The sequence below is a fragment of the Balaenoptera acutorostrata genome, chromosome 19 (genome assembly GCF_949987535.1).
Source record: "Balaenoptera acutorostrata chromosome 19, mBalAcu1.1, whole genome shotgun sequence".
Taxonomy (NCBI): domain Eukaryota; kingdom Metazoa; phylum Chordata; class Mammalia; order Artiodactyla; family Balaenopteridae; genus Balaenoptera; species Balaenoptera acutorostrata.
The window spans coordinates 58961318-58974830 of record NC_080082.1 but is presented as its reverse complement, the minus strand read 5'-3'; the positions used below and the strand labels follow the sequence as shown (position 1 = coordinate 58974830).

The 13513-nt window shown below is 42.6% G+C and overlaps 1 protein-coding gene across 1 annotated transcript; it reads right to left on the bottom strand.

Moving 5' to 3' along the window:
• Positions 1-10481: 10481 nt before the first annotated feature.
• On the bottom strand, positions 10482-12397 carry LOC103013006 (galactoside alpha-(1,2)-fucosyltransferase 2-like). Its single transcript, XM_028163053.2, is given in 2 exon segments — positions 10482-11601; positions 11603-12397. Coding segments are annotated over 2 exon segments (1035 nt in total). The 5' UTR covers positions 12014-12397; the 3' UTR covers positions 10482-10977.
• Positions 12398-13513: the final 1116 nt, after the last annotated feature.

The following is a 13513-nucleotide window of genomic DNA, read 5'->3' as shown; positions in this document are numbered from 1 at the left end:
AGTAGTTGTGGCTCGTGGGCTCTAGAGCACAGGCTCAGTAGTTGTGGTGCATGGGCTTAGTTGCTCCGTGGCATGTGGGATCTTCCTGCACCAGGGCTCGAACCCATGTCCCCTGCATTGGCAGGCAGATTCTTAACCACTGCACCACCAGGGAAGCCCTGTTATTCCTTAAACTGTGCATTTTATGAATGTTTCACATGTATGATGTTAGAATTTAAAAAAATAATCAGGACTTCGTAATGAACAGAAGGCAAATAAAGAAAAGGGAAGAATTAAAAATAAGTTTCAGGGTTGGGTTGTTGCAGAAGGCTTGCTGTGGCTGTTAAGAAAACATGCAAAAAAAAAACATGCAAAAGAGAAATAGCTTCAAGGGGAGCAAAGTGAAGAATCACTCAATTCACCTTGGCCTACTGAGTTTGAGAATCTGAGAATCTCGCTTAGCAGACTGACTTCAAAGCTCAGGAGAAGTGATAAAAAGACTAAAAGAGACCTCACTCAAAGAGAAATGTAATTGAAAATGGTGCCATTTTCCCCCAAAGAAATCGGAGGAAAATTTAAAAGATGGGAATATCCAACTTTGGCAAGACTGTGGGAGAATGGGCTTGAACAGAATATAAATGGGGTTGGACAGAATATAAATTTTTTCACAAGTTATACAGCATAGTTGATTTTAAATGCACACTTCATGACCCAGAAATTTCAATTCTAATAATATATCCTTTAAAAGAAATATTAGTATGCATGCATAAAGATTTCCCACACTATAGCCCCCAAATGGCAAATGACAAGGCTCTTCTCCCCAGCATTATTTGTGATAGCAAAAAATAACAAACACCCTAAAAACCTTCAGGTGGAGTCTGGATGTGTCATAGTTGATAAATACAATAGAATCTTTTGCAACTACCAAAAGAGATTGGAAAGATGCTTACTATACAAAGCAGATTTAAAAAGAACAGCAAGTTCCAAAGTTTGTACGGTCCTATATGTAAACAAAAAATGACACATGATCTTTTTACATTTTGTAATTTAATTTTTACGTTTTTAAGTTTTCATTTTCTTTTAGTTTTCTTTTTAAGAGCTTGGTTTTTTCCCTCTAGATGGCTCAAGAATTTATCCCCCTAGATGGTTAAGAATTTATCTTTTAATCATTAATTTGTAATGTTACCCTCAACGTACATTAAATTCCCAAATGAATTGCTGTCCATTTCTGACCTTTCTAGGCAGTTCCTTTCATCTGTTTTCCATGCACTGGGATCACACTGTTTTATTCATTGAGGTGTGACATTAGTTTTTAACATCTGGTAGAGCCTGCCCTGCTCAGCACTCTCTACTTTTGGAATTTTTAAAGTTATTCTATTATTCAACTTTTTTGGGGGGTGTCTAAACTGATGTTTCTGGCCCCAAAATAAAAATGTGAGAGTCATCAAAATACAGCATATGAAACTATGAAATCACCCAGGGAGAACAATGGGCCATGGATAGAACCCTAGGAAAACTAATTGTTGGAAGGAACACCCCATGACCATGAACATAATTAATTAAATTAAAATGGACAGGGTAACAGCCAGCCTTTTACTGAAGGTTGGTTCACTGAAGAAACTCCATAAAATCACCAGAAACAACCCTCTCCCCTCCCCACTTTCTTAGGTACTTTTAGTTTCCTAAGGTTGCTGTAGCAAAGTACCCCAAACTGAGAGGCTTAAAAAGCAGAAATGTAGGGTTGTGGGGTCAGAATAATTCCCTAGGTAATGATAGGAGATGCAGTAGTGAGGAATCCCAGGAGAAAATACCTCCTATCCTAATATCCCACCACATACAGTCAGCCTCCAGAATCTAAAGTGACCTGAGAAATTACCCCCTTCCCTCAGCTATGGGGTAGAGAGGGTGAGCTGTAAAAAGAAGCAGCTGGGAGTAGATCTCGGGACAGTGACGGAGGGGGAAGGAAAATAAGCAACCTGAAAATGAACACATATCTTCATGTGCTAATTGACATTTGCTTATCATCATTTTCAAACCATCTGTTCAATTTTTTTTGCCCATGTATTCTAATGAAGTTTTTGTCTTTTTCTTATTGACTTATAGACATTCTTTATATCTTCTGCATATGAGCCTTGTGAAATGTAGATACTGCAAACATGAAAAGTGTCTTTTTTTTTCTTTAGCTTTTTTTTTTTTTTTTTTTTTTTTTGCCACACCTTGTGGCAGGCAGAACTTTCCGGATCATAAATTGAACCTGCACCCCCTGTGGTGGAAGCACGGAGTGTTAACCACTGGACCACTGGGGAAGTCTGAAAAGAGTCTTTTAATGAATCAAAGTTTTTCATTTTAATGAAGTCCAACATACCAATTTTTTTATGGCTACTGTTTTTTGTGTGTGTGTGTCTTAGTTAAGAAACCTTTGCCCACATCAAGGTCATGAGCTTTTCTTCCGTGTTTTGTTCTAGAAGCTTTATGCTTTTAGCTTTCACCTTCTGGTTTGTGATACATCTTGAATTAACATTTGTGCATGGTGTGAGGTAGGGGTCAAGGCTTACTTTTTCCCTATGGATGTAGGATTTCTTGCATTTATTTATTTAATTTATTTTTAAATTATTATTATTTTTTAATATTAGGGTTTTTTAAACATCATTATTGGAGTATAATTGCTTTACAATGTTGTGTTAGTTTCTGCTGTATAACAAAGTGAATCAGCTATACATATACATATATCCCCATATCTCCTCCCTCTTGCATCTCCCTCCCACCCTCCCTATCCCACCCCTCTAGGTGGACACAAAGCACCGAGCTGATCTCCCTGTGCTATGCGGCTGCTTCTCACTAGTTATCTATTTTACATTTGGTAGTGTATATATGTCCATACCACTCTCTCACTTCGTCCTAGCTTGCCCTTCCCCTCCGCCGTGTCCTCAAGTCCATTCTCTATGTCTGCGTCTTTATTCCTGTCCTGCCACTAGGTTCTTCAGTTTTTTGTATTTGTTTTTCTCTTTCTGACTTACTTCACTCGTATGACAGTCTCTAGGTCCATCCACCTCACTACAAATAACTCAATCTCGTTTCTTTTTATGGCTGAGTAATACTCCATTGTATATATGTGCCACATCTTCTTTATCCATTCATCTGTCAATGGACACTTAGGTTGCTTCCATGTCCTGCCTACTGTAAATAGAGCTGCAATGAGCATTGTGGTACATGACTCTTTTTGAATTATGGTTTTCTCAGGGTATATGCCCAGTAGTGGGATTGCTGGGCCATATGGTAGTTCTATTTTTAGTTTTTTAAGGAACCCCCATACTGTACTCCACAGTGGTTGTATCAATTTACATTCCCACCAACAGTGCAAGAGGGTTCTCTTTTCTCCACACCCTCTCCAGCATTTATTGTTTGTAGGTTTTTTGATGGTGGCCATTCTGACCAGTGTGAGGTGATACCTCATTGTAGTTTTGATTTGCATTTCTCTAATGATTAGTGATATTGAGCATACTTTCATGTGTTTGTTGGCAATCTGTATATCTTTTTTGGAGAAATGTCTATTTAGGTCTTCTGCCCATTTTTGGATTGGGTTGTTTGTTTTTTTGATATTGAGCTGCATGAGCTGCTTGTATATTTTGGAGATTAATCCTTTCTCAGTTGCTTCATTTTCAAATATTTTCTCCCATTCTGAGGGTTGTCTTTTCGTCTTGTTTATGGTTTCCTTTGCTGCGCAAAAGCTTTTAAGTTTCATTAGGTCCCATTTGTTTATTTTTGTTTTTATTTCCATTTCTCTAGGAGGTGGGTCAAAAAAGATCTTGCTGTGATTTATGACATGGAGTGTTCTGCCTATGTTTTCCTCTAAGAGTTTGATAGTGTCTGGCCTTACATTTAGGTCTTTAATCCATTTTGAGTTTATTTTTATGTATGGTGTTAGGGAGTGTTCTAATTTCATTCTTTTACATGTAGCTGTCCAGTTTTCCCAGCACGACTTATTGAAGAGGCTGTCTTTTCTCCATTGTATATTCTTGCCTCCTTTATCAGAGATAAGGGGACCATATGTGCATGGGTTTATCTCTGGGCTTTCTATCCTGTTCCATTGATCTATATTTCTGTTTTTGTGCCAGTACCATACTATCTTGATTACTGTAGCTTTGTAGTATAGTCTGAAGTCAGGGAACCTGATTCCTCCAGCTCCATTTTTCTTTCTCAAGTTTGCTTTGGCTATTCGGGGTCTTTTGTGTTTCCATACAAACTGTGAGATTTTTTTGTTCTAGTTCTGTGGAAAATGGCATTGTTAATTTGATAGGGATTGCATTGAATCTGTAGATTGCTTTGGGTAGTATAGACATTGTCACAATGTTGATTCTTCCAATCCAAGAATATGGTATATCTCTCCATCTGTTTGCATCATCTTTCATTTCTTTCATCAGTGTCTTATAGTTCTCTGCATACAGGTCTTTTGTTTCCTTAGGTAGGTTTATTCCTAGTTATTTTATTCTTTTTGTTGCAGTGGTAAATGGGGGTGCTTCCTTAATTTCTCTTTCAGATTTTTCATCATTAGTGTATAGTAATGCAAGAGATTTCTATGCATTAATTTTGTATCCTGCTACTTTACCAAATTCATTGATTAGCTCTAGTAGTTTTCTGGTAGCATCTTCAGGATTCTCTATGTATAGTATCATGTCATCTTCAAACAGTGACAGTTTTACTTCTTCTTTTCTGATTTGGATTCCTTTTATTTCTTTTTCTTCTCTGATTGCTGTGGCTAAAACTTCCAAAACTATGTTGAATAATAGTGGTGAGAGTGGGCAACCTTGTCTTATTCCTGATCTTAGTGGAAATGGTTTCAGTTTTTCACCATTGAGAACGATGTTGGCTGTGGGTTTGTCATATATGGCCTTTATCTTGCATTTATTGAAAAGCTCTTTCATTCCCCCACTGAATTGTGTTAATATCTTTGTCATAAATAAAGTGATCATATATATGTGGTCTGTTTCTGGACTCACTATTGGATTCCATTTCTCTATCTTTTATGTCGGTACCACTCTGTCATAAGTTTACCTTTATGGTAAATCTTGAAATCTGGTAATCTCACTGGTCTCTAGCCTCACTTCCACTATTACCTCACTGGTCCATCATCACTGTTTGCTGGTTAATGTAAATCAAATTCATTCCTCGAGGTATATTTTCAATATTTTTTTTTTACAGCATAACTTTCTTATAATTGTGATACAGAATTATACACACACAGACACACACACTTTTTAAAATATTTATTTATTTATTTTATTTTTGGCTGCGTCAGATCTTAGTTGCAGCACGTGGGCTTAGTTGCCCCATGGCATGTGGGATCTTAGTTCCCTGACCAGGGATCGAACCTGCGTCCCCTACACTGGAAGGTGGACTCCCAACCACTGGACCACCAGGGAAGTCCCTGACACACACACTTTTTAGCTCTAACTCTGGTTCACAGGAAATGCAGGGAACACAGGAACATGTTGAACGACACAAAGAGGACTCAACCAGCCAAATGAAAATGACAAATGACTTGGTTTCATAACAAATTAATGGCTTTTTTAAAAAGAAAAGGAAGGGGGGGCTTCCCTGGTGGCACAGTGGTTGAGAATCTGCCTGCCAATTCAGGGGACACGGGTTCAAGCCCTGGTCTGGGAAGATCCCACATGCCACGGAGCAACTAGGCCCGTGAGCCACAATTACTGAGCCTGCGTGTCTGGAGCCTGTGCTCCACAAGAGAGGCCGCGATAATGAGAGGCCCGCGCACTGCAATGAAGAGTGGCCCCCACTTGCCACAACTAGAGAAAGCCCTCGCACAGAAACGAAGACCCAACGCAGCCATAAATAATAAAATAAATAAATTAATTAATTAAAAAAGAAAAAATAGCAAAATTTCTTAAAAAAAAAGAAAAGAAAAGGAAGGGGATCATTATAGATTAAAAGATATTTAATATTTAAGACACTTGTCAACCAAAGGCAATGGGTGAAGTTTGTTTAGATCTGGATCCAAACACAGTAATAAGACATTTTTGAGACAATCAGAAAAGTTTCAACACAGACTTCTGATAGACGATATTAACATATTATTATAAAATTGTCTTAGATATTTATGTGGTTATATTTTTATTAATTCCTTATCCATTAGAGATATAGAATTCATGCATGGAAAATTTTGATGTCTGAGATTTGCATAAAGTAAAAAGGGGGAAGATGAGGGGCATAGATGAAAGAAGAATGGGGACATTTTGAAATTATTGAATTGCGTGATGGGCATTTACCACTCTCTATTTTATGTATAAAATGTTTAGTTTGTTTTTAAATTTTATTTATTTATTTTATTTATGGCTGTGTTGGGTCTTCGTTTCTGTGCGAGGGCTTTCTCTAGTTGTGGCAAGCGGGGGCCACTCTTCATCGTGGTGCGCGGGCCTCTCACTATCGCGGCCTCTCCTGTTGCGGAGCACAGGCTCCAGACGCGCAGGCTCAGTAGTTGTGGCACACGGGCCCAGTTGCTCCGTGGCATGTGGGATCTTCCCGGACCAGGGCTCGAACCCGTGTTCCCTGCATTGGCAGGCAGATTCTCAACCACTGCACCACCAGGGAAGCCCCTAGTTTTTTTTTGTTTTTTTTTTGTTTTTCCCTAGTTTGTTTTTAAAGAGACTTCTACACCTGTCCAGGTGGAGATGGTGGTGACTTGGACAGAATGGTTATGGTAAAGGAAGGAAAGAAGATCAGATTCAGGGTATATTTTCAAGGTAAAGCGGACAACTTGCTGGTGGATAAAATGTGAAAGAAAGAATCAAGGGTAAGTTTAAGTGTTTGGTTGAAGTAAATGGACAGTGCCATTTACTGACATGGGGGTGGGCAGGGGAAGGCTTGGGGGGCTGAAATGAGGGGAGATGTTGTCACAGACATTTTGGGAAACTATGACCAACCATGACGTTGCTCTAATTTAGAAGCATGTGAAATGTGCCGCCCAATACATTTTTAAATGTATATGAAGAAAATAGAGAATGCTGAATTAATAAATGAACATAGAATTTCTTTTCTTTTGCTTTAAATAGCAAAACCTGGTCCGGTGACCACCACCCATTCAAGTTGTATAAAATAAGGCTGGAAATTTGAAAGGGGAATCCTTGAATAGAGTTACCGAGAAACCTATTAGCCTAGTAAGTACTGTGGCATCCCATTCCTTGGGTACCAAGCCACAAGAAAGAGGCCCCAAGAGAACCACCCAGAGAGACCGAAGAGGCCTGCAAGGGGATGTGTGGTAGTCGTTAGAGCCATGCATAAATCTGGGGCATGTGGGCAGGTTGCTCTTGCTTGCCCTCTGTGAAATAAAATTCATGTATTATGGCAAGATGAGAAAAATTTAAACATAAAGATTCTTCTCGATGCAAGAAGGAAGAGATATGGGAACATATGTATATGTATAACTGATTCACTTTGTTATAAAGCAGAAACTAACACACCATTGTAAAGCAATTATACGCCAATAAAGATGTTAAAAAAAAAAAATATTCTTCTCTGCCCTTTGGCCTCTCCTCTCCGCCCACTGTGCATTGCGTGTCTACATTACCCATTGACAAACTCCCCCTCCCCCATGGGCAGGAATCCCTGCTCAGTCATAAAGAGCAATATTCTCCTAGCACTAACAAGACAACTCCTTAAAAGATAACATTCCTAAAAATAAATAAATAAATAAATAACATTCCTTCTTGAGCTTGTAAGGCATCACATGACCCACCAGGATGACGCTTAGATCTGGATTATGTAAACTGTCAATAACGCATCATTTGATGTACAGCCCTCTGTCTCAAAAAAAACTTATATAACTGTGCCTTGATTTCTAACCGGTGGAACAGTTCTCAGAGCTTTCTGAGATGCTCTTCCCTGGTTATAATCCTCAGATTTGGCCCAAATAAAATTTTCCATTTCTTTCTTAGGTCCTCTGATTAATTTTTCATCGACACCTCTTTGAAATTGGGTATGGCCACACGACTTTCTTCAGTCACTGAAATGTGAGTGGCAAACCTTTTTTTCCTTTGTACCCATTTTTGGAGCTTCCTCCCAATTTTTTTTTTTTAATTATTTATTTATTATTTATTTTTGGCTGTGTTGGGTCTTCGTTTCTGTGCAAGGGTTTTCTGTAGTTGCGGCAAGCAGGGGCCACTCTTCATCGCGGTGCGCGGGCCTCTCACTATCGCGGCCTCTCTTGTTGCGGAACACAGGCTCCAGACGCGCAGGCTCAGTAGTTGTGGCTCACGGGCCTAGTTGCTCGGAAGCGTGGAGTCTTAACCACTGGACCACCAGGGAAGTCCCAGCATCTTCCCAATTCTTAGGATATTCTTTCATTACCTTTTCTTGAATCAGCTCCCTTACAAATATGGTGGCCGTGTTTGTATTAGGTGACCCCCCCTCCCCATGATCTCAGGTAATTGACTCATGGTGGATGCCTGACTCAAATATCAATCCGATTGAGCCAATCAGATTATCTTTTTCAGGAATGTCAAACTGTGGCAGAGAGACACTAGGAGTTTCTGTTGGGCCCTTGAAATGAGACTTCTATTTCACCATTACCTCCATGGTTCACCATCTCTGCATGCTGGAAACGTTACAGTAGCCTTCTCACTGGTCTCTTTGTCTCCATCCTTGCCCTTACAGCCCTATCTCCACATAGCAGCCAGATATGTCCACACAGCAAATCAGATCATATTACTCCCCTAATTAAAGCCCTCTGATGGCTTCCCATTGGTCTTAGAATAAAACCCAAAGTCCTCATCATGGTCGACAAGGCATTTCATGGTCTCACCCTGCTAACTTTTCCACCTATGTCTGTCTCCATGTGCTCCAGTCACACTAGTCTCATTTCACTCTCATGTATAACTAGACTACCCCCCGCCCCGCCACAGGACCTTTGCACGTGGGATCTCAAGTCAGGTGAGGATGTGCCTGTTGGCCTACTTCATGCCAAAGTCATAAAAGATTTTGCAAATGCAGAGACTAATCTATTTAGTTTGTTATCCAGTTATTTATGGCTGCCTAACAGATTATCCCAAAACTTAGTGGCATAAAACAATCAGAGTGTTGTGCTCACAGAATCTGTGAATCAGGAATTCAGATATGGCTTGTCTCTGCAACATGTTGTCAGGAGCCTCGGCTGGATCACTCTAAACGCTAGGTAGACTGGAACAACTGTGGAATCATCTGGAGGCTTCTACACTCACATGTCTGATGTGTGGGCTGGGATGACTTGAAGCTGGCCTCAGCTAAGACTGTTAATCTGTGGCCTCTCATTGAGTTTGGGCCTCCTCACAGCATGGTTGTTTCAGATAGCTGGACTTCTTACATGATGATGACGACTGAGGACTCCAAGAGTAAGTGTTTCAGCAAACAACTTGAAAGCCATGTTGTGAGGGAGTCCAAGCTAGCCTGTCTTGCAGGATATTCCAAATGAGCGCCACTAAATGCAGCTGCATAAAAGCACTCAGCCAACGTTGCACTGGAGCAGAGAATCACCCAGCTGACCCACAGACTGGTGGGAAATAATTAATTGCTGTCACTTTAAGCCACTATGTTTTGTTAACGCAGTCCTTGAGAGCAGGGATCCTGTTAGGTTCATCACTACAGGTATTTACTAAAAGAATGAATAGACTCTCGTCAAGTTCACTGAGCCATGCTGGTCTCTGAGTTCTCAACAATAATCATCGTAGTCTCCAGAAGCCAGGGTTGCAGAGGTGGGGCACAAGGTCTTGGGTTCACACCAACTACTAGCCAATATGGCTCTCTTGTGAAAACTGGGCAAAAGGTCCCCACTCTGGGTGGACTAATTAGAAAAAAGTGAGCCCTCTGGGTGGACACAGTCCCAGGGACACATGGCTTGGAGAGCAGACCGTAGGCTCTATTTAAGCCCCACTTGCCTCCTTGTCCAGGGACCTTTGTGTAGTGACCAACTTGCACAATAATCCAGGGCTTCCCTGTATTGCACCCTACAGACATTCCTCCCTTCTTCCGTGGTAAGAGCACCCCAATTTTCTTACTGCAAACCATCATGTCCTTCAGAGGAAGCTGATCAACTCCCCAGCTGCAGTGGGCAAAGATTTATTGATCTGAAGCTAAGTCAATCCCAGGGTCTCATTCACCATGCCTTATAAGGGGTCAGGGGGCATGTGACACACTTCTGGTCAATGAGACATGGGGCCAGTTGCTGGAGGATTTGGAAGGTTTCCCACACTCTTCAGAAGGGACCTAAGATAAGAACAAACCTCTTTTTGCTGCCTTGGGAAAAGGATATCTGTGTGACACCTGAGTATGTGGCAGCTTTCTTGGGACCACGGGGAGCATATGGGAGCTGATTTAAGAGATTATGTCAGCTCAACATGATGGATAGAACTGGGGTCTTTTTTTTTTTTTTTGACTTATTTTTATTTTAAAAAAAATTTATTTATTTTATTTATTTATTTTTGGCTGCATTAGGTCTTCATTGCTGTGCACGGGCTTTCTCTGGTTGCAGTGAGCAGGGGCTACTCTTTACTGTCACGCGTGGGCTTCACATTGTGGTGGCTTCTCTTGTTGAGGAGCATGGGCTCTAGGCGCGCAGGCTTCAGTAGTTGTGGCACATAGGCTCAGTAGTTGTGGCGCACGGGCTTAGCTGCTCCAGCAGCATGTGGGATTTTCCTGGACCAGGGCTCGAACCCATGTCCCCTGCATTGGTAGGCAGACTCCTAACCACTGTGCCACCAGGGAAGTCCCAGAACTGGGGTCTTGTTGAGCTGCTAAATTAACCCTGGAGATGTGTCACCTGTGGTCCTGTTGTGTGAGACACATGAACATGTTATTTAAACAAGTTAATTGGGACTTCTGTTACTTGCAGCCTGAAGCATTATGGTACAAGAGGGAAGTGTTCTGGAACATGTAATAATGTGCTCCTCATACCTTGGAACAGATCTTGGGGGAGCCAGAAAAGGAGAATGGAGTGCTGAGGACCAGCTAACATCAGTGCTTGAGGAGTGGGGACAGGTCTGCCGCGATCCCAATCCACTCTGGCAGGAAGGCTGCCTCTGGCTTAAAGACTTTGAGGAAGGGAGAGTCTGGGAGGGTATAATTGGCCAGGTAGATGGTCTCTCCACCTGAGAGGTAGGCGGCCCAGATCCCAAACGTCCCAATGGTCATGATGGTGTGATTACATTGCGTGAGCAAAGCAAAGTCCTTGGCGGGTGAGCCCTCAATGCCATTGCCGGCAAAGACCACATCCCCGCGGGAGGCCTCAATGTTTTCCCGACACCAGGCCATGCCGTTGCTGGTGACCACGAAGATGGGGGAGCGGTAGCGAGCCCGGAACCAGTCCAGGGCCTGCTCCAGGTATCGCCGGTCGGCCACCACGCCCTTCCACACGTTGGGCATAACGTGGACGTAGTCCCCCCGGCGCACGTGGACCCCTACGTAGATGCTCGGCCGGCTCCCATTCACCTGCAGACCCCGCAGAAAGTTCTGGGCCTCCTCGCGCACGTGGTCGTGCAGGGTGAACTCCTGCAGGATCTCGGCGCGGAGGTGGTGGTAGAAGGTCCAAGAGCAGGGGTAGCCGGTGAGGCGCACGTACTCGCCCGGGATGTGTCGGTACCCGCTCCTCCATCCAGTCGTTCAGGTGGTAGTTCTGCCAGGGGATCCTGCTGGCCGTGGTGTCGTGCAGGACGGGGAGGGTGATTCTGAAGATGGGGGCCAGCGTGCTGTGCATCTGGGGTGGGATGAAGGCCAGCCGCCCGTTCATCTTGGCCAGGGCGTACAGGGTGGCGTACTCCCCCATCTGGTTCCCCAGGCGGCCTATGGCATTGACCGTCCACATGCCCTTCGGCTGGGGGCTCCACTGGGTGCTCGAGGGAGATTCCTTGGTTGCTGGCTCCAGCGTCTGTAACTCCCGTGTGGGCTGAATCTTCGCTAGCTTCTGCTGAAGGTGAAATACGGTGGAAGCCGTGAAGACAAAGAGGATGAAGGGGGCCGTGGGGAAGAAGAAAGGTGCCTGTGTGCTGAGCATGGCTGTTAGGAGAGGGAGAGCGGGAGACGGTTAGCTCAGGGGACGGAGGCCCTGGGATAGTGCATGAAGCTGGCAGCGCAGCTGTCCGAGCAGACATTGCGCGGATGTACGTACGTGTGGATCTACTTTGCGTGTGCATGGAAATGAGTGTGAATGCTCGGGTTACATGTATGCAGGTACAGCTCTGGAGTGTGTGTTATGTGGCTGTGTCTCCACTGGACTCATATGTGCATGTTTACATGTGTCTATGCACTGTTATGTATATAGACACCCATGGCATGTGCGTTGTATGAGTATATATGGGTATTTATATGTTGTGTACATATGTGAGTGTGGAATTGTGTGCAGGTGAATGGACATGTGTACATTGTTTTGTACGGTTGTGTATATACAGGCACACCTGATTCTATTGCACTTCGCAGATACTGCATTTTTTACAAATTGAAGGTTTGTGGCAAGCCTGCATTTTCAGATGACGGTTAGCATTTTTTAGCAATCAGGCATTTTTTGAAGTTTTTATTTCACACATAAAGTATGCAGATCTTAAGTGTCTAGACTGATGAAGTTTTTTGTTTTTTTTTGTTTTTTTTATCTTTTGGCCACAACATGTGGCATGTGGGATCTTACTTCCCCCACCAGGGATGGAACCCGCGCCCCCTGCAGTGGCAGCGCAGTCTTAACCACTGGACCACCAGGGAAGTCCCGCAATCAGGATTTTTGTTGTTGTTGTTGTTTTTGTTGTTTTTGTTTTTTTAAATCTAATACAGTGTTTATTTTTCATTCACCAGGTCTTTTATTATTTTTTTAAATCAGGTGTCTTTAATTAAGGTATGTACATTGGGTTTTTTTAGATATAAAGCTATTGCACATTTAATAGACTACAGTACAGGGTAAACACAACTTTTATATGCACTGGGAAACCAAAAAAAAATTGTGTGACTTTGTTGTAATATTTGCTGTATTGTGGTGGTCTGAAACCAAACACAAAATATCTCTGAGTGATATTTGTATTGTGTACATATAGGGGTGTGTACTATATATATGGTGTGCAGGTGACTGTGAACAAATAGCATGTGTGTATATGTGACGCTATGCGTACATTACATTTATACACATTGTATGTTGAAATGTGGGTGTTTATAGACTGTAAGTATACATGTGTGGCTGTCTATATATAATGAGTTCAAGTGTACGAACCTACTATTTACTGGGGATCCAGTTTCCTTTTTTTAATAAATTTATTTATTTGTTTTTATTTTTTTGGCTGTGTTGGGTCTTCATTGCTGTGCACAGGCTTTCCTTAGTTGCAGCGAGCGGGGGCTACTCCTCATTGCAGTGTGCGGGCTTCTCATTGCGGTGGCTTCTCTTGTTGCGGAGCACGGGCTCTAGGCGTGCGGGCTTCAGTAGTTGTGGCTCGCGGGCTTCAGTAGTTGTGGCGCTCTGGCTTAGTTGCTCTGCGACATGTGGGCTCTTCCCAGACCAGGGATCAAACCCGTGTCC